The sequence below is a fragment of the Sus scrofa genome, chromosome 1 (assembly GCF_054392235.1).
Source record: "Sus scrofa isolate SSC_HxYL_T2T_F1_AM1 chromosome 1, Sscrofa_HxYL_maternal_Yorkshire_Landrace_v2.0, whole genome shotgun sequence".
Taxonomy (NCBI): Eukaryota; Metazoa; Chordata; class Mammalia; order Artiodactyla; family Suidae; genus Sus; species Sus scrofa.
Window position 1 is genome coordinate 164,205,722 of NC_139383.1, and position 26,312 is coordinate 164,232,033.

At 38.4% G+C, this 26,312-nt stretch overlaps 1 protein-coding gene and 3 long non-coding RNA genes across 6 annotated transcripts in view; 1 reads left to right on the plus strand and 3 right to left on the minus strand.

The window, feature by feature from the left end:
- DOK6 (docking protein 6) overlaps positions 1–12,764 on the minus strand; it is a 402,580-nt gene extending 389,816 nt beyond the window's left edge. For all 3 annotated transcript variants that reach the window (XM_021099328.2, XM_021099323.2, XM_021099324.2), the window contains exon 1: positions 12,312–12,764. In XM_021099328.2, coding sequence (XP_020954987.1) covers positions 12,312–12,377 — 66 coding nt within the window. In that variant the 5' untranslated portion in view covers positions 12,378–12,764. The remainder of the gene's footprint in view (positions 1–12,311) is intronic.
- On the minus strand, positions 925–5,303 carry LOC146406829 (uncharacterized). The gene is made up of 2 exons (XR_014841086.1): positions 5,172–5,303; positions 925–2,797 (listed from the first exon to the last, which is right to left on the minus strand). It is a non-coding gene; the product is annotated as an uncharacterized LOC146406829 (long non-coding RNA).
- Positions 6,371–11,117, minus strand: LOC146406830 (uncharacterized). The gene is made up of 2 exons (XR_014841087.1): positions 8,352–11,117; positions 6,371–7,951 (listed from the first exon to the last, which is right to left on the minus strand). It is a non-coding gene; the product is annotated as an uncharacterized LOC146406830 (long non-coding RNA).
- On the plus strand, positions 10,837–16,650 carry LOC146406831 (uncharacterized). Its single transcript, XR_014841070.1, has 3 exons — positions 10,837–11,002; positions 11,134–12,137; positions 13,129–16,650. It is a non-coding gene; the product is annotated as an uncharacterized LOC146406831 (long non-coding RNA).
- Positions 16,651–26,312: the final 9,662 nt, after the last annotated feature.

A 26,312-nucleotide genomic window follows, 5' to 3' on the forward strand; every position in this document is an offset into this window, starting at 1 on the left:
TGAATTAAACTGATTAACAACTTAGCAAAGATTTATTGACCTCCCTCTTGTGTGCCAGGCTGGGCTAGTTCTCATTTCTCTGGGATAGATGTCCAATGGTACAGCTGATGGTCTTATGGCAGTTGCATAGTTAATTTGATTAAGAAACTGCCACATTGTTTTCAAAAGTGAACCATTTCACATTCCTAACAGTAATGTTTGAATGATCCAGGTTTCTTCTTCTTGCCAGCATTTGCTGTTGTCACTGTTTTTCATTTTAGCCTTCCCTATAGGTGTGCACTGATAACTCATGGTGGTTTTAATTTGCATCTTGCTAATGGCTAATAATGTTGAACATCTGTTCATGTGCTTTTTTGCCATCTGCATATCAACTTTTGTGAAGTATCAGTTCATGTTTTTTTTTCATTTTCCTATTGGATTGTTTTTTATTTTTATTTTTCATCTTTTTGTCTTTTGAGGGACGCACCGTGGCACATGGAGGTTCCCAGGCTAGGGGTCTAATCGGAGCTGCAGCTGCCAGCCTACACCAAAGACACAGCAACGCCAGATCCGAGCCCCATCTGCAACCTACACCACAGCTCACCGCAACGCCAGATCCTTACCCCACTGAGCAAAGCCAGGGATCAAACCCAAAACCTCATGGTTCTAGTCAGATTCGTTTCCACTGTGCCATGACGGGAACTCCTGGATTGCTTTTTAAATTTTACTGCAGAGTTTTAAGAGTTTCTTTGTCAAGAGACATATAGTTTATAAATAATGTCTCCTACTCTATAGCTTTTTTTTTTTTTAACCTATTAACAGGCTCTTCCATGAAGCAATTTTTTTTTTCATTTTGATAAGGTTAATTTATCAAGTTTTCCTTTTAACAATCATGCTTTTGATGCCAGGTCTAAGAACTCACTGCCTAGTCCTAGTTCTCAAAGATTTTCTTTTACATTTTGTTAGAAATTTTACAGTTTTGCTTTTCACATTTAAATGGATAATCTATTTTGAGCTATAAGGTGTGAGCTATATGAGCCAGTCAGTACTTGCTATCTTCATCATCCATAATCTGGGGTCATTCTCCAAATATTTAGAAGATTCAAATGTCGGATGAAAAACAAATGACAAATGTCTGAGCTCTATTGACAATTTATTTAGCTACTTCTAGAGGTGTATTACAACACACTTTTCCTAGTTCAATAGGGTTCTGTGGTATTACCTTCCTTTGAAATTTTTTTCTGGTGAAAAGTAATTCACTTATTCTAAAATCCATTGGGTAGATTAAAACTAAACCAAACAAATACAAAAAACAAACAAAAATGATTCAAGTGCCGAGAGATCAATTAAATAAACCTCTTGGAGGGACAATCTTGTCATTTCATTTAGTAAATACTAAAACAAATCCAAACCCAAACTTCTGTGCCTGCAACATGCATCCAGAGTTAAGAACCACTGTTTTAAGGCACAGAACCATTTGGCCTTGTTCAGGAAGTCAAATGCTAGATAGAGCAGGCTTAGAACTCATTCTTGCCTTGTTTACCCCCATTTTGATAGAGAGGCAAGTCAGAACCACATGCACTACCTGCAACAGTTGTGGTCAGTCCTGTCACAAATACCTTCATTTTTCTTCAACTTTACTGTCACAGTCCCTAGTTCTATGCAGAGCTGGATAACTTATTTGAAAATATTCTGGGAGTTCCCATTGAAGTTCAGTGTAAAAAACCTGACTAGTATCCATGAGGATACGGGCTCAATCCCTGGCCTCACTCATTGGGTTAAGGATATGGCACTGCCATGAGCTGTGGTATAGGTCGCAGACACAGCTCGGATCCTGTGCTGCTGTGGCTGTGGCTCTGATTTGAACCCTAGCCTGGGAACTTCCATATGCTGCAGGTTCAGCCCTAAAAAGCAAAAAAAGAAAGAAAGAAAGAAGGAAGGAAGGGAGGGAGGGAGGAAAGAAAGAAAGAAAGAAAGAAAGAAAGAAAGAAAGAAAGAAAGAAAGAAAGAAAGAAAGAAAGAAAATATTCCAAGACAAAATTACCACAGGGAGAGGGTCTCCCAGCTTGGGAAGAACTACAGCCAACCCTCTTGGTTTTCAGTGGAGTTACGGAGAACCACAAAAGAAACCACTATTACCTCAGTCAGCTGGGAATGTTCCACCCCTGTTCACAATGGACCAGGGACCAGGTAATCCAGGCCAGCCTGCATGCTATTGATTAGAAGTGCTAGACAAATACAAAAATCATCTGTTTGAAGGCACTGAAGGCCATTAAAGACAAAACTGAGAATGTTTTAATAGGACATTTTAAAAATAGAAGCAAATGAAAATTCTAGACCTGAAAAAATTACTTAAATTGATAACAATGAGTAGGTCTAACAGCAGATTATTCACAGCTGAATAGAAGATTAGAGAAATGGAAGAAGTTTTAAAAGAATATACCCATCCCCAATCTTAGAGACACAAAAATATGTAAAAGAAAAAAAAAAGCATAAAGGAACAGGATGATGGTACAAATGGTCTAACATATGAGTAAGGAAGGAAATAAAGAATGGACAGAATTGATAAACAAAAGAAATGGTGGATAATTTTTCAGAATTGCAGGAAGATATCAAGCCATGGAATCAAGCACTATAGGGGAGTAAAGGTCATGGCTCAGTGGAAACGAATCAGACTAGCATCCATGAGGACACAGGTTCAATCCCTAGCCTTGCTCAGTGGGTTAAAGATCCAGCGTTGCCATGAGCTCTGGTGTAGGTCGAAGACACATTGCTGTGGCTGTGATGTAGGCTGACAGCTACAGCTCAAATTCGACCCCTAGCCTGGGAACCTCCACATGCAGTGGATTCTGGCCTAAAAAGCCAAAAAAAAAAAAAAAAAAAAAAAAGAAAGAAAGCACTATAGGCCTCCAAATAATGAGTGAAATAAAAGCTGCACCCCCCCACCCCCCCACAAATTATAACAAAACTATTGAAAACAAATAAAAGAGAAAGTTACAAGCAGCCAGAGGGAAAAAAAGACATCCTTTTCAAAAGGTAACAATGTGACTGATAGCTGACTTCTCAATGCAAACAGTAACAGGCTAAAGAATTGTTTCTTCCCAGTGCTGGGACAAGGAATTACTGCTATCTCAATGATTATCAATCAGAGCTAAGCAGGAGAATTACCAGTGCCTTTCCAGGATACTAAAACTCACTTCTATTTGGTCTCCTTGCCAAAAGTCATACCTCACTACAATCCTTTTTACACACCCAAGATTCAAGGGTGTTGGGAATGTACATTTAGCCATTCTTGTAAACACATCAGTGACCTTCTGAATTCTCAGAACCCTGCAAGCCCCTTGGCCCTGTACCTCAATGTTCACATTCACCAAGGGGACTCCAATATGCAGTTACTCACAAAAATTGAGAATCTGTTGTTTAAATAGATGGCTAAGTATGTAGATAATTATGCAAAGTATCAGGAAGCATAATGTATTAAGTGGCCTGTGGGGTTTTGATCGTTGTTATGTTTTAAATGTACGGAAGACTGCATTTCACAGTTATACATAAACTTGGTACCTTATAGCTAAACTCAGCATCATGATTTGGTATTGGATGCACTTTTAGTTAGAAGAATTACATAGCAATATTTCAAGATTCCAAGTGTAATGAAGTCAATAAAAGCATCAGTAAATGTCATAGGTCCTTATCAAACATGGCTCCAGAGGCCCTTAAAACACTCAAGGAGATTATTCCTTTTTCCTAGTAAGTAAAATGAAAGGGCATAGTTTTCTAAGCAAGTTCAAATATGTAAAAAGTATGTTTTGGTTCTTTTTCTTGAATAGTATGTGAGAAACTTTATTCAGAGAAAAATACAGGGTTTTCTCTAACTGGTTGCTAATCTTTAAGAGTTACAACTTTTGAGAGATGTGCTACATTTCAATTTTAGACTAATATCACATTTTTTTTTAAAATTAAGTATTAGGTGAACATGTAACAGTTTATATATGATTTAAAACTCTCTGAGTACTATTAAGACATTTTATGAACATTTTCTTCTCCTAGAGTGAGGCTAGGTGCTTTTACTTAATCAGGAAGGATACAATTCAGTGTAAATGAGGAATAACATGCAGTTTGGAATATATACATATTCTGTTTAATTTATAACATATATATCACATTATGTATGCATGTATCTACACATACATATACACACATATATTTTACATTATACATGCATGTATCTACACATACATATACACATATATATTTTAAAGGATAGTGAATAGTCAGAGACAAGTAATTTCATATTTACAAGAAAAAATATGAGAAAAATAACATGTTTATACATGTTATACATCTTATATTTAAATTACAAATATAAGTGGGAAGAGCATATAGCTAATTTTAAAAAATAAGGAAACTAAGGGGGAAAAGGAACATCATTTTGGCATATCTATTTCAATTCCTGGCCTTTAAAAGTAGAAAGCCACACAAATAAACAACCCACCCCTGCCTCTTGGAGTTCATAGTATATTTCAGTTAAGGTATCTGGGTAATACTGTCACATTATATCATCATATATTACCTTTTGATTTGGCAGGTCCCAGTAAGTGTGCATTATTTTTCACTTGTATCTTTCTTTAAATAAACTTCCTTTTCACTAAGTTAATTCAAACAAAAGCATTTATGTAAAAGTCTAAAATAAAAGACTATTTTCATAAATATAAGTAATGGTAAAATAAATAGATTTACATATTTTTAAAACAGTTTAAATTCTATTAGGACACAGTACGTTTTTGAAGCCCAATTTCCTTTCTTAAAAGGAGAGATGTACTAGTTTTCGGATGACACAATGAAAATGAAATCATGGCCACTTAAAAAATGTCCTGAAGTAATATTTGTATAGAACCTCCTTATTGTGGCATAAATTCTTTCGCTACATAGCACTTTTTTCCCCAGCTTCACTGAGATCTAATTGACATATAACACTGTATAGATTTAAGGTTTACAACATAATGATTTGATATTAATATACTATAAACCGATCAACACAATAAGTTCAGTTACATGAATAACCTTACATAGTTATAGTTTTTTTCTTTTTTTTTTTTTTTTTTTTTTTTTGCTATTTCTTGGGCCGCTCCCGCGTCATATGGAGGTTCCCAGGCTAGGGGTCGAATTGGAGCTGTAGCCACCGGGATCCGAACCGCGTCTGCAACCTACACCACAGCTCACGGCAACGCCAGATCGTTAACCCACTGAGCAAGGGCAGGAACCAAACCCGCAACCTCATGGTTCCTAGTCGGATTTGTTAACCATTGCACCATGACGGGAACTCCTAGTTTTTTTTCCTTGTGATGAGAACTTTTAAGATCTACTCTGGAGTTCCCGTTGTGGCGCAGTGGTTAACGAATCCGACTAGGAACCATGAGGTTGCGGGTTTGATCCCTGCCCTTGCTCAGTGGGTTAAAGATCCTGCGTTGCCGTGAGCTGTGGTGTAGGTTGCAGACGCAGCTTGGATCCTTCGTTGCTGTGGCTCTGGCGTAGGCCAGTGGCTACAGCTCCGATTCGACCCCTAGCCCGGGAACCTCCATATGCCGCCGGAGCGGCCCAAAAAAATAGCAAAAAGACCAAAAAAAAAATCTACTCTTTTAGCAAAATTCAAATATATAATATAGTATTTTAACTATAGTCACCATGCTGTATATTACATCCCTAGAACTTATTTATCTATAACTGAAAGTTTGCACCTTTTGATCACCTTCATCCATTTATACCACTTCCCACCTGCCAGTAGCACTTTTATATGCAATGTAAATAACTTAAAGCTGAGTGAAGTGAATGATAATATTTGCTTTACACTATGTAACCAATTAAAGAAAACACTTTTACTCTGAATTATACACATAGCTGTTACTACCAGTTCACATATTTTGCAAAGGGGAAGCGGTTGCATAATAGATCTAACACTGAACTTGAAGTTATAAAACCCCAGATTTGAGAATACACACTAACACACAGAAACTCAATCTGTATTTCTGTAGCTCTGGCTGATTCATTTTACTTCTTTTAAATTTTAGTTTATGTATAAAATAGAGCTCAAAACTAAATATTCTTTCAAAAGCATGCTGGGAGACATAATATAAGTGAAAATTCTTCATAAGCTATGAAGTACATGGTACACCCAAATGAAACAAGATTATGTTACTATTATAAAGTCTCAAACTTCAGTGTGTTTGCCTTCCCTGACATTTTACTGTTAAGCCAAAATATTAGCCAAACTTTTTGCAATGTACTCAGAAAAACAGCAGGCAAAACACTTTGCACATCTTCAAAGATTACAACCACAGTTTATTTCACGTAACATTAAAACAATAGTCTTTCTTTCTTTCTTCCTTCCTTTCTCTTTCTCTCTCTCTCTCTCTCTCTCTCTTTCTCTCTTTCTCTCTTTCTTTCTGCTTTTTAGGACCTCAGCTGCTGGCCTACACCACAGCCATGGCAACTCCGGATCCCTAACCCACTGAACAAGGCCAGGGATTGAACCCCCATCCTCAAGGATACTAGTCGAATTTCTATCCATTAGGTCACAATGGGAACTCTAAGTTTTCATTATTAAATGAATTGCTGTTCTCTGATAATAACAAAATATCATTCCTTATTCCATCCAATTGACAGGTGCAATAGTCTCATTGAGAAGTGGTATTATAGTATAGAAATGGATTACTCAGAGGATAATTCTGCTCTGTATCTTAAAATAAAACTAATGGAGATTTATGCAGAAAGTTAGTGAAAATATTCTCTACTTAGAATTCTTGGGCTCTCTGGACAAAGTTACACATAGCTTGAAGAAAAAAAGAAAATACTGTGAGTAAAGTGAGGCAAATGCAATACGCTGAGGGTAAAGAAATTACAGTGTACGCTGCTTTAATTAGTTTGTCTCAGTTGATAGAAATTATTTTTTTCTTTTAAACTAGCACTTCAAAATTTACAAAATCCAGAGATGTTCTGTAGACAGTGAGAATATAGGCAATTTTTATTTTATTTGTATTGCCTGCTTTTTAAGTTCTACAGTATCTAAAATGAAACATATAAACAGAAAGAGACCAGAGACAGAAATGCTAACAGAATTACTCAATAGTATTTACGTAGCTTACTATGATCCGAATAGAACATATTAGAATTAAAAAAACACCTAGAAACAATGACAACTATTTCAAATATATAGACTTCAGATTAAAATAGTTCCTACATATTATTTTATACTCATCCATAATTATCAAGCACTTCTGAAACACATTTAAGGAAATTGGAAATGTAAAACTTGCAAAGATAGTTGGCCTCTATTTGATTAACCTATGCACAATTTATTTTGGTCATTTGAGAGATTTCACTGAGTAATGAGTATAATCTTTGTTTTCTAAGGGAATGCCATCCTTTAAAGTTCACCTTGCCAGTGGTCATGTGTAAACCTGTCAAGACAAAAACTGAGATTCGAACTCTTGTATCTCATTCCTGATTCAATGGCTTCCCCCAGGTATGGCATGGGGATAGTCATTTAACATCAAACTCCAGCAAATGTCTGAGTCTGGTTTTTACAGTTAGGCTTACTTTTATTTTCTTTGCTTTTGGCTTTAAACTTTGAAAAGTCAAAGAACTTTAGGCATGTCCATATGTGTACATAGGGATGTTTTAAGAAGGAAAAAAAATCCCACTAATGCAGGTAATAGTTTCTTAGAATACCTAAAATATCATATACACAAACAGATGGTTGCAAATAAATTAATAGAGATTGGATAGAATGGATATACAACCATTTTCTAATGTTCCAAGTACAAGTGATTTTTGTAGACATATACATAAATACGGAAATAAGTGGCATGCACACATTATAGTAAACATATACACAATAGTCACCATGAATACAAATATGATTTAAAAGTAGCTCAACTAATTAGAATTTGGTGTTCCCGTCTCAGCAGGAAAAAAGCTGACTGGTATCTATGAGGAAATTGGCCTTGCTCAGTAGATTAAGGATCGGGCATTGCCATGAGTGGTGGTATAGGTCGCAGATGCAGCTCGAATCCCTCGTTGCTGTGGTTGTGGTGTAGGTCAGCGGCTATAGCTATGATTCGACCCCTAGCCTGGGAACCTCCATATGCCATGGGGACAGCCCTAAAAAGACCAAAAAACAAAACAAAACAAAACAAAAAAACAACCCTGAGTTAATATGGCATGACTCATATTCATACACACACACACACACACACACCAGTGTGTTCCATAAATTATTTGTAGATGTTCCATAATTATTTGAGCATTGTGGAATGGGTAATACCACCCTATTGTGATGTTCCTTCAATACCCACACATACCAGCCAACCTCTCACCTGACTTTGAGTAAGAACTTGAAAAAAAGCTATTTAAAATACTATTTGTCTCTGTACAATGTGCCTGTGAATATTCACACTGATGTATTTGAACAGAATTCCTTGAAAACAACAATGTGAGAGCTGAGTCTTGAAGTAGCCAAATTGCAGAATTATTACAGACTATTTGCAGTCTGGAATTTGTATACTGATACCAGTGATGGTGATGATGCAGCTCCATAATGCTGCATTTACCTTTGTTATATATAGAGTCAATAAGCCATGTATAATGTTATTAATAGTTTCAGTAATCGTGTTCTTAGTTTATCAGCAAACCAAGAACAGTTTGGATATTTTGCAATATATGCAACATGTGCCTTGCTAATTAAGTTTAACCCATTAAAGATCAGAACAAAATAGATAGCCAAGGCTAAGACATAAACAATACTGAACAACATGCATGTGCCCAGTTTTATTTTTATGAGTATTTTTAAGCATTCTTTAAAAAAAAAACCAGTCACCATCATATCTTGTGAATTATAATATTAATCATGCAACAGATATTGTAAGGGCTTTTAAATCCTGCACAAGGGAAACAAATATATCCATAGAAAAGGTAACGTATTATAACAAAAATTAATACAGAATTTAAAGTCTTGTCAGTATATTTTAATAATTTAGTACCTTCAGAAAATCAGGAAAATGATTCTATTTTTTTCTCAAAATTATTTTTCTAAATGGAAGAAAAACAGATTGAGTCAAGACAAATTGCAAAGGTACCAAAAAAAAAAAAAAAAAAAGTTTAACATTTACTACTTCACCCAACCATTTGGCTAAGGCGATTAATAGACACCATGATAGGGGCCCTTTCAGACACTTTGACCTGGAAGCACCTGGGAGGGCTGCTCCACTGCCCGGAGGGCAATAATTGTCTTCTGCTCTCATTGAACATAATAATGAGCACACACTTGTGAGGAGTAAACGGAACATTAAACATTTTATTTCAAAATACATTTTTATGTCATCACTTTCATCTCTAATACAACTGGCCTCATACCCAGGTATTTTCCCCCCTTAGAATAGTATAAAACATGGTTTTTGAAAGCATGAACTCTACCTAAAATAAAGCAAATATTTGTGCATAGCTACTAGAATTATTTTTATTTTGAAATTTAACTTTGAACATAATCCATAAAAGAACCATTATGTACCCTCTTAGTTAAAAATATTATGTAGAAAAGTTCATAGTCCTGAGGTACATAAAATTAGGACTATGTATCATTAACCATGACAACAAAATATTAATGTTTAGATAATTCCTATATCTATGATTTGGCGTATGTATTTGTTTTTTGTTTTTAAGGCACGCAATGTCTGCTTAGTGTTTTACTACCTTACGGGACCAATTTAACTTATCAAGCCTCACAGAATTATGTGTGTGAAGTTTTGTCATTTGAATTCACCCTTCTGAATACTAGAGTATTCTGAATAGAAAAGTCCCTCAAGTTTTTTTAAATAAATAACATTCTCCAAAATAGTCAAGATTAATGTATTATTTTGATTTAATATTAAAACAAAGCAAAGGTGTTTCAATACCTAATTTTGAAGTTCGCATTTTTCAAGTAGAAATGGAAGACAAAAACAAGTAATCTGTACGCAAACATGCTTTTATTGTTTTCTGTGAAGGCTGTTCTTTACACAGCTATAACGCTGCAAGTATGGGAAGAGATGCTTTGGAAATGAAATACACATTTGCACACGTCTTTGGGGGGGGGGAATGGTGTCTGATGTTATAAAACGACATTTCAAAGGCTGTAAATGCCAGTTACCCAAGAAGCATTCAATGCTCTTTACTTGGATCCTATCTTGTAATTAGCCTGCAAATTCAGTTTTAATTGTATGAAATCCTGGAAAGCTCTAATGTGGGAGGAATCCTATAGCCTCCAAGGCTAAGTGTGTAGAGTTGTGTCGGGGGTGTTCTCAGTGTTATAGTCCTTAGCTAGATTTTCACATACATGGTGACTCTGTGGAAGCTGATACACATCTCCCCAGGGGACTTAAATCATCCATTAGCTTATAGTGTCTGAGATGTCAGACGCAATTGAGATTTCAAGAAGACAGAAGAGCGAGAACGATGAGCAAGCACCCTGTGGGAGAGCAAAGAGCTTCAAAGGTCAAGTTCCTGAAATGGTTCTCCCCACAAGCTCTAGCTCCGCACCTCCGGTCTTGGCCGATAGCTGTGAGGGTGACAGATTTGAGCACTGCGTCCCGGCTGCGAGAAGCCATCAGCCTCCTGGACAAGTGCCGCTTTTCACGAGGGTTCATCCTTCTCTCCCTGGCAAAAGATGAGGCTCGTTCTTCTAGCCAAGAGCAGCCCTTGAAACCTGGCTGAGGGTCTGCGCAGTGCCTGCCCTCTCCCCGTCGCCCGGTGGTGCGCGCAGGAACAGCGCAAAGAGGCGCCGGGTGGGGGTGGGGAGCTTTGCCATCACCCAGGTTTGTACTCCCCACTTACATAGAGCTGCTGAAGTTCAAGAATGGGTCCCGTGTGTCCTTGGGGTTCAGTCTGCAACCCGAACATGAAACCCAGCAGAGGCAGCCCAAAAAGGCAAGTCCGCCTTGTTCCTCAACCCCTGCGGTCACCAACTCTCGACAAAGCTGCGTCTGGGTGCGTGGTGAGCCTTCTTTTTTTAGGGATTGCCCTACCTTAGCTTTCTAAAGATATATTCAGTATTTATTTTTCTTTCTTTCTTTTTTTAATGAGAAAATTAACGAAGTTCTCCCTCCTTCTCTTTCCTTCTTCAAGTTGGAGTGTTCATCCATTCAGGAGGGAACGCAGGGAAGGTTCCGGTTCAAGGCCGCTTTGCCCCAAAAACCCGGAGCTTCGTAGAACTGGAACTTGGAGAAGAGTAGGGTGGAGAGACTACTAGGGAATCCAGAAAACGGGCACTTTCTTCCCCAGATCGAGTTTCTCATGCGCTCTGAACCGCCTACCTAGAACGGTCTCGGGTGCCCACTTCCCACCGCGCTCCTTTGGGACCTCCTGCCGGGCGCTTCGATTGCCATCCCCGACCCCCGCCCCCACCCCCACCCCCCGCCAGTGTCTGCCTAAGCGTGGGCAGCTCTCCGCCTAAATGTCTGACCTTTCTCTCTCCAATCCACATCCTAAATCCATTACCACCGGCAACGTGTCCCTTTTATCTCCTTATCCAGTCACTAGCGAAGTTTTAAATCCTCAGGGGTCTACACTGTTTCTCTCCCAAGCCAAGCTGAGCATCTTTCAAAAGACTACAAGGTGTCCATAAACTTTGTTGTGGCGAACGCTTGGTGCACACACCTGCGTGCACACGGGCTCAGGTCCACCTGTCCGCGCGCGCACACGGCCAGGGAGCCTGCCAGTGGGCAACTGCTCAGGGAGCATTGAACTCCCTGACACTGGCCGGCAGGGACATGGGGCGCTGGCAGGTCATCAAAAGGGAATTTCGAAATGGGCTGGGGAAGCGGGGACCCAAAAAAAGGTGATTCTAAACACACACCACACACACACACACACACACACACGCGTGCGCGCGTCTGTCCACCTCCTGCACACAGAGCAATTGTACCTGAAAGGCTCACACTTCTGAGTACAGAGCATTGTGGATTGCTCTGACTATAACCCCGGCTCCGGGGCGCATTCATCTCGGAAATGACAACCTCTTTCGCCTGCAAGACTTCTCAGTCTGGGTCCAAACCCGAGCCGCGTAAATAAGGACCGGGACCCAGGAGCTTTGGAGCCCTCAGCGTCGACTGCAGAGCCCCCGGAGCCAGGTACGGGCCCCTAGCCCCGCCGAGCAATAAGCCTGCTGTCCGCAGGAGAGCTGATTCCCTCTCTGCCCTGTCCCGGCGTGGGTCACCTCTCCCCACCGCTACCCGCCCCCCCCACCAACCGCCAGCCGCGCCAGGCGGGCGCAGGGGAAGGAGAAAGCCGAGCAGGCGACTCACCCCCAGCTTCCTGCTGCGGATTTTCACGTAGCCCTGCTTGACTATGTCGTTAAAGTTGGAGGCCATGGCCAGCACGTTCGGCTTCCCCGAATCGAGAGCCGCCGTCTGCCGCGGGGTCCGCGCAGGTCTCGCATCCAGCCGGCCGCCGCCAATAGCCGCGCCGCCGCCTGGTGCCCCGGAGCTCCCACCGCCGGGGACGAAGGCTGGGTGGCAGGGCGACCGCGGTCGGGGAACGCGGCCCGGCGCCGCCGCGAGCAGCCCCTGCCCTCCGCGTTTGGGTCCTCACCTTCGCCCCCAGCCGCGAGCCGAGCACGGCCCGCGCCGCCGCCAGCTGCGGGCGCCCCCTCCGCGCCGCCGCCCCGGCAGCACCCACGGGCTGGCGCCTCACTCGGCGGCGCACAGCTGGCCGGAGCTCACCATCGCGGCTTCCCGGCGCGGGGGGAGGGGCGGGCTGGGGGGGCGGGCCGATCCGCCGGTCTGGCTCCCTCCCCCTGGCCCGCGGGGTGGCTGGGCTTGAAGATGCTCGCAAGACGCGCTCCATCACTCGCGACGCGGGCGGGGAGCTCCTCCCGCCACCCGCGCCCAGTGTCCCGCTCCCACCCGACTTCCTATGCCCGCAGCGCTCTCCCGGGTGCGGGATTCCTGAGGACAGGGCTCCTCATTCCCGGGCTCTTAGTCTCCACTCCCAAGCTGGACACGGGAAAAGGGCGGCGGGGATGCTCCCAGGAAAGGAGGCCAGCGGGAGCGAGACAATTGTTTATTTCAATGGCCATGTTTACAGTGCATTTTTATTCCTAAGCACACGCTCGTGTTCCAGGTCTTTGCCCCGTTAAGAAGTGTAAATCGACGCAAAAACCTTCCTGGTGCACACAAAGAGACCAATCTTGCGCATGTGTCTAATCCCTCGGCTGTTGGAGACACTGGAGCAATCAGGCGAGGCACCCGACGCCGACGTCTTCTCCCTAAAACGCCTCGAGCAGCGAAGTGGAGTGATTTATGCGCGCGTTTTAGTTAACTATGACTAAAAGTGCCTCGTGGCTTTTCAGCTTCTAGAGGAAATGGAGACCATAGCTGTTACCAGTGGATCCAAACGGTTTATTGAAATGTTCAACTCTTAAAAACAAAACAATGAAGAACTTTGTCCCCTTCATGCAGGAACGTGTGACATTTAAATGTAAACTAATCTCTATTGTAAAGAAAATTTAATCTAAACATTATATCCTTTTGATAAGATTCAAGGGGAGAAAGGGAGTATTAAATGTTGGCTGAAGACAATGTATGGATTTTTGCTATAGGGAAGGATATTTAATACCTAGTAAGTAATGATGTTTCTCATTAAGAAAAAAATGCATAAAAACTGAACATTTTCTGAGTAACTTTTATTTATAAAGAGTCGCCATTTAATAAAATTTCGAAGGCTCCTGTTTATTTCTGCTTATTTTAGTAAAAAGTATTTTTTCCTTGTTTTCAGTAAATATTGACTAGCCCTACTAGGAACACAATAATATTAATAGAGAAAGGAAACTATCTGATTGAGGGGAGAAAAATATGAAAACCTGAAGGATAAAGATGTCCCTTACCCTACCAAATGGGCACCCCAAGAGTGATATTTGTCCCATTATTAGCAAGATTCTCCTTCTAGAGCCCATATAACCCAATGGAAAGACTAGCTTGTCTTAACAGCACACCATTCCTATCCATTCATTTATGCAGCAAACATTTACTTGGAGGATCAGCCTTGCAGAGGGCCAGATGCTGGGACAGATACGTCCAATCATATGGCAAGATCCCTTAGGCTGACACTCTGGAATGAGTTCAAACTCTGATCTTTCCAGAAAACTTGCAAAAAAAAAAAAAAATCCCTAATAATTGGGTGTGATTCCATTTCTCCAAACCCCATGCAACATGTTGTCTAGTCCACTCATTTGTTCCTATTTCATATACTACATAGCTATTGTTTCTTTCTTTATGTGATGACTGTTTCAGATTTGAAGGTACTTTAAATACATTATTTCATTCAGTCCTCTTTGCAACCCCATTTAACAGATGATGAAACTGAGGCTAAGAGATGTTCAGTTTCACAGCCACCATTTCGATATAGGTTTTGTGTCCACAATAATTCCCTGACCACTAACCGCCACCACCGTTTATGTAATAATTCGTTTCCACAAATTATTGTAAACTGTTCGAAGTCAGGGGTTAATTTTGTCTCACCAACAATCTGAGGGGACACCCAAGGATAAGGTAAAGTTGGTAATTCTAGCTTTTAAAGATTATGGAATGATTATGCCTTTGTTCATATGCTAATGTACACCTTTGTAACTCTTAATATGATGGATAAATATTATCCTGTATTTACTTTTGATTCATAGATTGCTGGTATAGCAATTTGTGTTTGTGTGTGTGTATAACAAAATAACCCCTCTTTCTTTTTATACTGTTCACTGCTCGAAAACACTAGCTTACATAATCTAAATTTGGCATATAAATTTTCCTAGATCTAGATTTGTTTGATTGTATCTTCATAACATTATTTATTTTAGTTACCTAAGCCTCAAACCAGTAAGGTGACTTAGACATGTGAGTACTTCTCTTTTTTTCAAGAATAATTCACCAGGTGCTGTGTATATCCTACTAATCCCATCAAACAAAATAAACACAATGTCTGTCTCATTAATTAGAGGGATCCATTGTTTTTAAGCCTGATCCACACATTAGAAAATTCTCCACCAACCTTCCACCTAATGGTTTTTGCAGCCTCTGATGATCACTGTTTAGATACATGATTTTTTTTTATGGATTGCAACTTTGTGATTTTTCTAATTTGACTTAATTCCTGCATTTATAAGCTACTTTCTTACTAAACAAAATTTTCCTTTGCAAATCACAGAATTTTGCTGAAATAGATCCTGTAAAAGAAAGGTAGGGAATATTCTCAATTCTTAACCTTTGTCACCCATTTTTCAGAAATAGTGAATGGATTTTAGCAAACACAAAAGGAAACCCTGCTCCTTTTAGAATATCATCAGAGATGGAGTTTTGTAAATGTGATGTATTTCAGTCCTTTTGTCATTACTCTTTTGAGTGTTTGAATTGCTCTATCCTTGACCAAAAGGAGCTGCTTCAACGGACATTTTTGTGTTTTTATCTGGTACCTATGGACCTTAATAGCTTTGCTGTGATCAATCACAAGATATCCGAGGCTCATCTTCTTCATTTCTAGTTGCAGACCTGGAGTCCATTATTTCTTCTAGGAGCCTTTTTTGTTTTAATGGGAAATGAAATTCATTTCTCGTAACCTGGTTACTAGGGCATTATTTTTGCTACTGATTCTAAGCTTTTCTTTTGACCAGAAATGAAATACTTTTCTTTCGGAAGTACTTTTTTAAAGTGAAAAGTTATCACTTTTTACAAATATTTGCAATTCAAAATAATGTTGACAGATTCCATATTTAAGGATTGCTTCTTTTCTTTTGAGGTCCCATTGTGTGAAATATTTACAAGTTTCCAAAGTCAAAACTATCTAACAGGGAGCATTGAGAGGTATGGCTCTGATTTCTGTCCCTTCCTTTTGTTTTCCTTTTAGGAAACCATTTTTCAAGTTTGGTTTATCTTTCCATTGTTGCTTTTTGACTATATAAGAAAAGACACATATGCTCTCCTATGTCTATTTTACTTACCAAAAATGTCTGTCTCATTAATTAGAGGGATCCATTGTTTTTAAGCCTGATCCACACATTAGAAAATTCTCCACCAACCTTCCACCTAATGGTTTTTGCAGCCTCTGATGATCACTGTTTAGATACATGATTTTTTTTATGGGTTGCAACTTTGTGATTTTTCTAATTTGACTTAATTCCTGCATACTATTCACACCTGTATCACTCTACTACACAGCCTCAAAAGTGGGACCCAAAGATCTCCACCTCTTGGCATGCTGTCCCATGCAATTCCTTTTGAGTCTGGGTTGGATTTTTTACTAACTTCTGGTGAATAGAATGGCAGACATAATGGAGTGTCCTTCCTGGATTAAGTTATAAAAGACTGTGGCTTCTCTCGGGTGAGCTTTGTTGGATTGTTTGCTCTGCCATGATATAAAGCAACCCCTGGAAAGGTCAATGTAAATAAGCTGGAAGGTAGTTCTTCTGAAGCTTTCCAATAGCTGTGAATGAGGCTTTTCAACTTTCAGACATGATTCTCCCCAATGAAGCCTTTACAGACTCCACCCAGGCTAACACTTTGAGAGAGACCTAGGGTCAGAACCACCCACCTAAGTTGCTACCTGTTGTTTCTAAATAACAGAAGCTAGACAATAAAAAATGCTTATTGTTTGCACCTGTTACCTCTTGTGCATAAATGGATAACTAAAATATATTTTGGTATGTGGAAGCAGGGTGATGCCTTAAGCAAAAACTATAATATTAGTGGTCATGAGAAGGGTATTGGTGAAAGCCTAAAGGAACTTGCACATACAGTTTGCAAAATATTGAAGATTGAGGACACTGTGGGTGAGATCTTACAATAAAGTTAGGAAAATACTGGAAACCAGAGAAAGGAGCATTCCAGTTATGTGGTAGAAGGAAGCTTAGCAATGCAGTTTCTTGTAGCTCTATGGAAACTAGAAAAATGTACCTAATAAACTCTCATCAAGATAAGATTTCCAGGCAAAGAGCTGTGAGGCAGCCTCTTTCTTCTTGCCATTTAGTAACATGAGAGCAGAAAGTGTTACACTGAGGGAAGAAGCATTAAACAAAGGGCGCCAAGAACTAATGTTTTTGAAAATTCTCAGCCTTTCCAAACCACAACAGTGCCAAAATTAAGAAATGTCTTCTGAGCAAAGATCTAATCTTGGGTATTGTTAGGAAATTTTGGTCTAAAGAGAAGGCCAAGGGTATGACTGTAAAATATGGATTTTTTTTAAGATTTCAGAAAATTAATGATTTTTGACAAATAGTTCCAATCATTACATGTTGGAATTTTGGGAGGTGGATTGCTTTTTATTATTATTATTATTATTTTTTGCTTATCTTTTTAGATTCAAAAATCTACAGTTTGAGAACAAGACCAAGGTTTGAAAACCTATGCTTAAATTACTATACTTGAGGTCCCACACTGATACCAGGACCTGTTTTATACAAGATTTGCTACTTTGAGCTCTGATGCTAATAGGATGAGGTTATGAGGGGCCTTGAGAGAGGGGGTAAGTATATTTTGTATGTGAGGGACATGAATCAGGGGGACCAATAGGGCAGATTGTAGTAGGCAGCTTCAAAAATGGGTTACAAAGATGCCTACCTCTTTACAATCCCGGTTTCTTGAGTGTGGGCTGGATTCGTGAACAACTTCTAAGACGTATGGTGAAGCAGAAGTGAGGGATGTCACCTCCGAGATGAGGTTATCAACAGAATGTGGATGTCTCCTCTAGTCCTCTCTGGGATCTCTCCTCTCTCTTTCATAGGCAAAGTGAACATACCCTTTCCTCATAGGTACCATCTAAAAGCATTATCCTATCCATGTATAAACTCAAAGTACTAGAAAGATAAAAATACCCAGTTGTCTTTTTCTCAGGCTAATTTTAATGAAATGGATTTTCCGTTATTTTTAGGATTAGTTTTGTTTATCAGGGGAGAGGCTAAGTTAGTGCACCTCAACCTTTTTCTTTCCTTGTACCATAAGGCAGTCACAAGATGGAGCTTCTCAACACATCCGCCTTGAGGCATTCTGTGATTTACCTGCTAAATAGATTCTGCTAATTTCTAGTTCCAGTGTGAAGCAGGATGGGCAGAGGGAGTCCTCATGCCAGCTAGCAATTCTCAGGACACCAACTGGGTGTCCTATAATTCAACTCAATTCTGACACTGTCTACCCGGAGAGAGCATCAACATTCCAATCAGGTTCCCACAAGATTGCCCCCTGTCCCTCCACCCATCTTCAGTCACAAGTCTGGGTGGTTATCTGTATTTCTGACTCACTGGCTATATATACATTAGAGGTTTCCAAGCCCCCTTCTTGGATTGGGTTTTGATTCATTTGCTAGGGCAGCTCAGAGAACTCAGAGAAATATTTTACTTACTAGATGACCAGTTTATTATAAAAGGATTTAATTTAGGAACAATCAGACAGAAGAGATGCATTGGACATGACATGGGGACAGACTCTCCCAGAACCTCCACATGTTCACCAACCTGGAACTGAAGGGATGGGACTGAAAATTCCAAACCTCCCATCTTGGGCTTGGTTCTCCTGGAAACCAGCCGCATCCTTAGGTGACCTAAGGGCATTCCAAATTCACTTCATTTACATGACAAAAGAAACTGGGACCTCTCTCACCACTGAGGAAATTCCAAGAGTTTTAGAATCTCTGCACTAGAACCAGATAGAAGACCAAAGAGATATTTCTTAAGTCACCATATCACAACTACTCAGGTATCCTCACTTCCTAACATTTGAATTTTTTTTTTCAAGATGTTCCAATTTTATTTTTTTGTTTGTTTGTTTGTTTGTTTTTTACCTAGCCCCGTTTTTCTTTTTTTTTTTTTTAAATAATTTTTTTATTTTCCCACTGTACCGCAAGGGGGTCAGGTTATCCTTACATGTATACATTGCAATTACAGTTTTTCCCCCACCCTTTCTTCTGTTGCAACATGAGTATCTAGACATAGTTCTCAATGCTATTCAGCAGGATCTCCTTGTAAATCTATTCCAAGTTGTGTCTGATAAGCCCAAGCTCCCGATCCCTCCCACTCCCTCCCCCTCCCATCAGGCAGCCACAAGTCTCTTTTCCAAGTCCATGATTTTCTTTTCTGAGGAGATGTTCATTTGTGCTGGATATTAGATTCCAGTTATAAGTGATATCCTATGGTATTTGTCTTTGTCTTTCTGGCTCATTTCACTCAGTATGAGATTCTCTAGTTGCGGGTTCGGTCCCTGCCCTTGCTCAGTGGGTTAAGGATCTGGCATTGCCATGAACTGTGGTGTAGGTTGCAGACGCAGCTCGGATCCCACGTTTGTGGCTCTGGCATAGGCTGGTGGCTACAGCTCCGATTAGACCCCTAGCCTGGGAACCTTCATATGCTGCGGGAGCGGCTCAAGAAAAAGCAAAAAAAAAAAAAAAAAAAAAATGAATTTTCTTATTTCTATACTGTTAGAATTCCTCTCCCGGTTCATGTCTATTCTATTCATAATAGTTTTTTGTTTGTTTGTTTGTTTGTTTTAAAGACTATATTTTTATTTTATTTTATTGTCTTTTTGGGGCCACATTCTTGGCATATGGAGGTTCCCATGTTAGGGATCCAATCGCAGCTATAACTGCCAGCCTATGCCAAAGCCACAGCAACACAGGATCCAAGCCAAGTCTGCCCACAGCTCATGGCAATGCTGGATCATTAAGCCACTGAGTGAGGCCAGGGATCGAACCTGCAACCTCATGGTTCCTAGTGGGATTCCTAGGTTCCTCATGGACGCTAGTGGGTTTGTTAACCCCTGAACCATGACAGAATTCCATATTCCTGATAGTTTTTCGTTTGTTTTGCTTTTAGGGTTAGAGTTAAGTGTGACTTTGCCTTTCTAAGAGTACTAAGGCCAGGCCACTCATTCCTCTGTACTATTATTTACATCCTCATATGCTCCAGTAAACTTTGGAACATCTGAACCTCCAGTTCTTTACCTGTTGTTTCTTCAGTTGTTCTCAGATTGGTCTTTCCTGACTTATACTCTGAGTGGGGACCTGTGAAGTTGTGCTATTTTGGAGCTTTTTGGGTCTCTTTATTCTCAGAGTAGAGATCCTCCTTTTCCTCTGGTTTCTCTTACACAACCACTCTTGCGTTGAGACTCTCGTTCCTGTTGGTGACAGGGTGTGCCCTCTCTTACTGTAGATTCTGTTGTGCATCCTGTTACCTAGCTACATTAAAGAGACTGTGTATATTTTTTTACCCACTCTATCCCAGTTGCCATCTTTCTTTTTGTGAGAGGATTGGGATATTCAAATTATGTCCCTGGCCCATACAGTTACCACGATGCCAACATCCACCTCTACTTTTATAAAACATTTATGATTAAAAATTTTTATATTCAAATATTTAATCTATTTATTTAGGTTTATCGGAGAGACCACTGACAGGACTATACTTCTTATAATGTTTAATCATGCTTATTGAATTTGAATTGCCCAAATATTATATATATACTACAGAGGAATATACATCCACTTTTGATTTTGTACCTACTATTTTTTTTAATACCTCCTAGCAGGACAGGATAGTCTTTATATCATTTTAGAACCATGTTTTATTCACTGTGTCCTTAAAATGTTTCTTAAATCTGGCAGAGCAAGTCCATTTCTCACCCCAATGTATTCTTTTTTCTTTTTCAAAATTTGTGATACTCAAGTGTTAGTCTCCTACAAATTTTGTCACCAAATTCCTCACTGGACTTGCTTGGAATTTTGTGAATTTTTTCAGTGAAATTTGAGTGAAAGTAAAAATTTAGATATTGCATTTCCCCATTTAGAAACAGGACTTTGCTTTCTCTACCACAAGTTATGTGCCTTGGTAAAATTTTGTAGTTTTCTTCATAAGCATCATGTTTATGTATTTCATTATTCTTTTTTTGTTGTTGTTGCTTTTTTTTTTTTTTTTTTTTTTTTGCCTTTTCTAGGGCCACACCCGTGGCATATGGAGGTTCCCAGGCTAGGGGTGTAATCCGAGCTGTGGCCACCAGCCTACACCAGAGTCACAACAACTGGATCCAAGCCACATCTGCAACCCACACCACAGCTCATGGCAATGCTGGATCCTTAACCCACTGAGCAAGGCCAGGGATTGAACTTGCAACCTTATGGTTCCTAGTCGGATTCGTTAACCACTGTGCCATGACGGGAACTCCTGTTGTTGTTGCTTTTTTTTAGGGCTGCACCCAAGGCATATGGAGGTTTCCAGGCGAGGGGTCAAATCGGAGCTGTAGCTGCTGGCCCACGTGACGGCCACAACAATGCAGGATCTGAGTCGCATCTGCGACCTACACCACAGCTTACGGCAACGCCCGGTCCTTAACCCACAGAGCGAAGCCAGGGATCCAACCTGTGACCTCATGGATGCTAGTCAGATTCTTTAAACACTGAACAAGGATGGGAACTCCCAAGTTAATTATTCTTTTGTGCTTTTCTTTGGGCTGTCATAAATACTATTTCTTTTATTAAATTTTATAACCAATGATTATATTAGATTATGAGACATTTTCTTATAGACCTTCACTGAAATCTCATTATCTATAATTCATTTAAGTTGATTCTCTTGCGTTTCTTATTCAACTAAAAATAATTTTATGTCTTGTTCAATATTTTTACTAAAATATTTTTTTCACTTTGTTGCAATGGATGTAAGTTCTGAAATAATGTTAAATGATAGAAGCTAAAGTAGTCACAAAATATTTTTGACATAAATGAGAATTTGGGAGTTCCTGTCATGGCCCAGAGGAAATAAATCTGACTAGGAACCATGAGATTGCCGGTTTGATCCCTGGACTTGCTCAGTGGGTTAAGGATCCAGCGTTGCCCTGAGCTGTGGTGTAGGTCCCAGATGAGGCTTGGATCCTGCATTGCTGTGGCTGTGGAGTAGGCTGGCAGCTGTAGCTCTGATTGGACTCCTAGCCTGGGAACCTCCATATGCCACAAGTGCAGCCCTAAAAAGACAAAAAAAAAAAAAAAAAAATTGAATTTGGGGAGGGATTAATAAGATGTTGATAGTCAAGTGAGGTAAAAATAGTTCTTCTCAATTCTTATGAAGTGTTCCTTAATCAAAAATATTTATTAAATTTTACCGAATGTCTTCGTCATCTATCAAGATCATAAAATATAATTTGTATCTCAAGTATGATAAACTAAGTATCTTAATATATTTATGAGTGTTGATCCAAATTTGAATTTCTCAAATATAGCATATTTGATCATATTTAATCATTTATTTAGTAAACTACTCAATTTGATGGGGTAGTAGCTTACCTATGATTAGTGTGATTAGTTTCTACTTTTGTGTGTGTATCCTGTGTGTCTTTAAATAAAAATAGGATATAGGATGTTTTATTCTTCTTTGTAAGCCCAGAAACATTTTGAGAAGTTAATTATTTTATCTCTTCAAATTGTTCCTGAGTTTAATGGTCTCTCCAAATAAACTATATCTTCATCTGCCAATTTCAGTGATTTATATAATATGAAATCACAAATATCTTCATGTTTTAAATTAATATTTTATGTTATATGTACAGTTAAATTTTTTTTTATATTTGTGTTTTTTGTCCCTTTCTTGATTCTAAAATTTTGCGTTCCTTTCTTTTGATTATGTTTACCAGCAGTAGGTCTATTTTTTTATAGTTAATTACCTGTTTATTTAGAAGTAAATTGAACATTTTTGCTTATTTTTAATATACAAACATAGCTTTAAAAATAGTCTAGAAGGTTTTATAAATTCAAGAACTAGTTTCCAGCTGTATCTTTGCTTAGTCCTAGATCTTTTTCCTAGCGTCAACCATATTTTAAAAGTCTTATGTTTAGTTATTTGAGTGATTACTCCAAATTAAGTGTTAGGCTTCTACTACTGTTTCTTAATTCCTCAACTTTAGAATGTATCAGGTTTTTTTCAAGGATAAACAAGTATTTGGCTTGTTACATCACACACGTAACACCTCTTCACAGGAATGCTCATTCCCTGTTCAAGGGAGGATTTCGTTGATAGGCCACTCGATGATCTGGAGCACCTGTCTTACTACTCTGTTATGGTCCAGGAAATGGTTCTCTCTTGTTTCTTCTTCCCATATCTAGAGTTATACTATTACAGTCATTGATTTTATAGAACTATATAGTTATCAATCCTTCCAAGTTGCCTAATCACCATTATTATTATGGGAGATTCAGTCACACAGTTGGTAATGCAAGAAACAATAGTCTTGTAAACTACGCAGAATATAAATAATATAGCTTGTAACATTTATAAGGTCATAAGTAAGTATCTCTATGGTTGAGCAGATATTTCTGCCACTGGGGAGGGGGCCCAAATGGGCAGAGAAAATTTTATGTTTAAAATTTTTTTGTCTTGCCTTAAAATATAAATTTCATTTCAACAACACAATCCCTTAGAACAGAGAACATGAATAGGAGTAATAGGTGGGGAGGCTCCTGCGTTGGAGTTCCACAACCCCTGGAGCTGACTTCCCATTACGACCTGGTAGATACTGTATTTGCAGATCTGTCTTGGATTTAACACTCCTGTTGTGTCTCTAATAACTTCCTAAAAAACTTTGCTGCTAAATCTTACATGCGATGTTCAGCTTCTCTGTTTTTCAAAAACATCATTAATCCTCGCCACTCACAATTCATCTCTGAAAACTTATTTGTTCAAGAAATAGCAAAAGCATCAGAGCAAGGCAAGATATAACCTCCATGAGCCTCAGTTTTTTCTCAATTAACAAAAGTGATTATCAATGATGTAGAGATGCTTATCAACTTAGGTAATATGACATCCCTGATAGAGTGCCCATTGTGTGGTTTATATAAAATGAATATGTTGTCTTCTTCTGTCTTAAATAATTGTTTTGGTATAAGGGTTTTAAGGATTTATCCTCTTCATATTTCTAGAAACATTATATCTTGAATCATAGGTAATCAATATCATTTACATGTATCACAGCTCTCTTCATTATTTCAACTCAGAAAAACAGATAAAAATGTTTTAAAAGTTTTTTTAGTTCAATCTAATGACCAGTTCAAATCTCTTCCTCCCTCCCTCTCTATCTCCCCCAGATATATCTATACACACACACATATATATAGATATATAGATATATCTATACACACACACACATATAGGCAAGGTGTATAACTTACTAATTATAGTCAAAATGATTTTGATAGTTGATTCACAAATATTATATTCTCAGGTGTATTGATACTGCAATATAGTATTTACCAATATTAGTATAATATGTAAAACTTTTAATGCCATAGTTCATTGCAGAACTATGTTATGCTGAAAATAACAATAGATCCAAAAGAAAGGCAACCTGAAATAAATAAAGGCTATAGGATTTGAAGTCACATGCTATCATTTATGGTCTTATTTCTGCAACCTTTAAGTTTTGTGATCTGGGAAAGTCTGGAGACTCATTTATCTTCAATAGTCTTAAGTTTCTTTGGTAAAATTAAAGTAAGTATCCAGTACAAACAAAATGCTCCAAATAATTAGTATGATGATCAAGAGACAGGTGATTGAAAGCAGTATAACCTAAAGCACATTAGTACACTTTATAAATAAATTTGATTATTTGTAACTTCAACTGTAACAACTAATTTGAAAAATATTTAGAAAACAGAGGAAAAAGAACATTTACTTCACTGAAGACTACACTTAACTCTCTAAAGCATACTGGAATAAATATCATAGAAATTTTCTTGTTCATGGTGGGGAAAAAAATCAACATATTCAGTATGGGATATAAATAGCCATCTAAATAAATAGAGTACATTGATTCTAAATAAAAAGATCTTGTGTATAAAAATTGAGCTGGGTAAGTAAAAGAAAGAATGTAAGAAAAAGATGGAAGCTTAAAACTCTCCCTTGAAAGAGCAAAAGTCAGAACCATCAAAAAAGAAACTTAAATCAGTGATAAGAAGTTTATTCTTAAGAAGCATTTAAAAAGTGAATAGGAAAAAGACAATGAGAGGATTTTTTGGTTCCTCTGAGGATATCCCAACAAATACTAAGGCTGAATGATGGTCTCTCTGGTTGAGTGAGTCATAGGAGATTTTATAGACCACGGGGACCAGACAAGGTTCTGGGTCAGTCGTGACTCAGAGAGGCAATTTCTCACCAAGCTTCACAAACCCCAATGATTCATCAGTCTTCCTTCTTCAATCCCTTCTCATTACCAGAGCAATTCATACAACTAAATGAGAGTTAGGAAAGTGTCTATTCCTATCCCCAAACTGTAAATGTCAGTTGGCACAAATTTCTACAGGAACACAGGTAAATACCAGGTGCATAACATGTCATTTAATTTAGGCAACAGCAAGGAAAACAGAATAACTGGAAAGCATCTGTGGAACTACCTGGCCATTTGAAATTAGTCTGCCTTTATGACAAAATATCAGATCCATGGCACACAATTAAGGAAAGAACAAATTCAAAATCTTCTGCTTTCTTGAGTTCACTCTAGTGCTATCTGAATATTAGCTCTCCTTAAGATTAATTTTAGGTATTCCCATCATATCAATTCTCAGACAATGACAGGAGGTTAAAAGAGTCTATTTAGCAAAGATAGAAGATAAAATAAAATGCAAGAAATCACAGAAAAGGGAATTGTTTTTAAAACACAATGCAAACAATGATGGCTTTGAAAGTGAAAATTTGGAATTTTTCACTATCATATTTATATATATAAACTACAATATACTCATGAGACATTTATAATTCAAATGTGATTAAATGTGATTATATTCTAGGTAATGTTAAATGTCTCCATTTTGAAAAGGTGAAAATGGATAACATAGTATGATATGAAACTATCAAATTTCATTGAACCTGCAAAAAGTAGACAAAAATAAATAGCATTTTACAATAAATAGTAACAAAAGTACATATTAATAGTAAAATACTAAACAAATTCCAACCACAATTTTTTTGACAACTACTCTAATCAAAGACTATTTTGGTCAAAGAAGTAATTAAAGTTCAATAGATTATTTAAAATATATAGCGAAAGAAAACTACATGGAAATTTTATGGGCCATAGAGTCAAAGACTTATTAGCCTTATTTTTAAACAAGGATATAATTTACAACCATGGCTATAAATTCATGGTTGTGAATTATATCATCATTAAAAAATGAAAAATAATAAATTGAACATATTGAGTTTTCTTTGTAAGTCAGGAACTCTTACTCATTTAACATATACTAATCTATAAACTCATTTAATGCCTACAGATGCCCTGCAAGTTATTATTACCATTCTA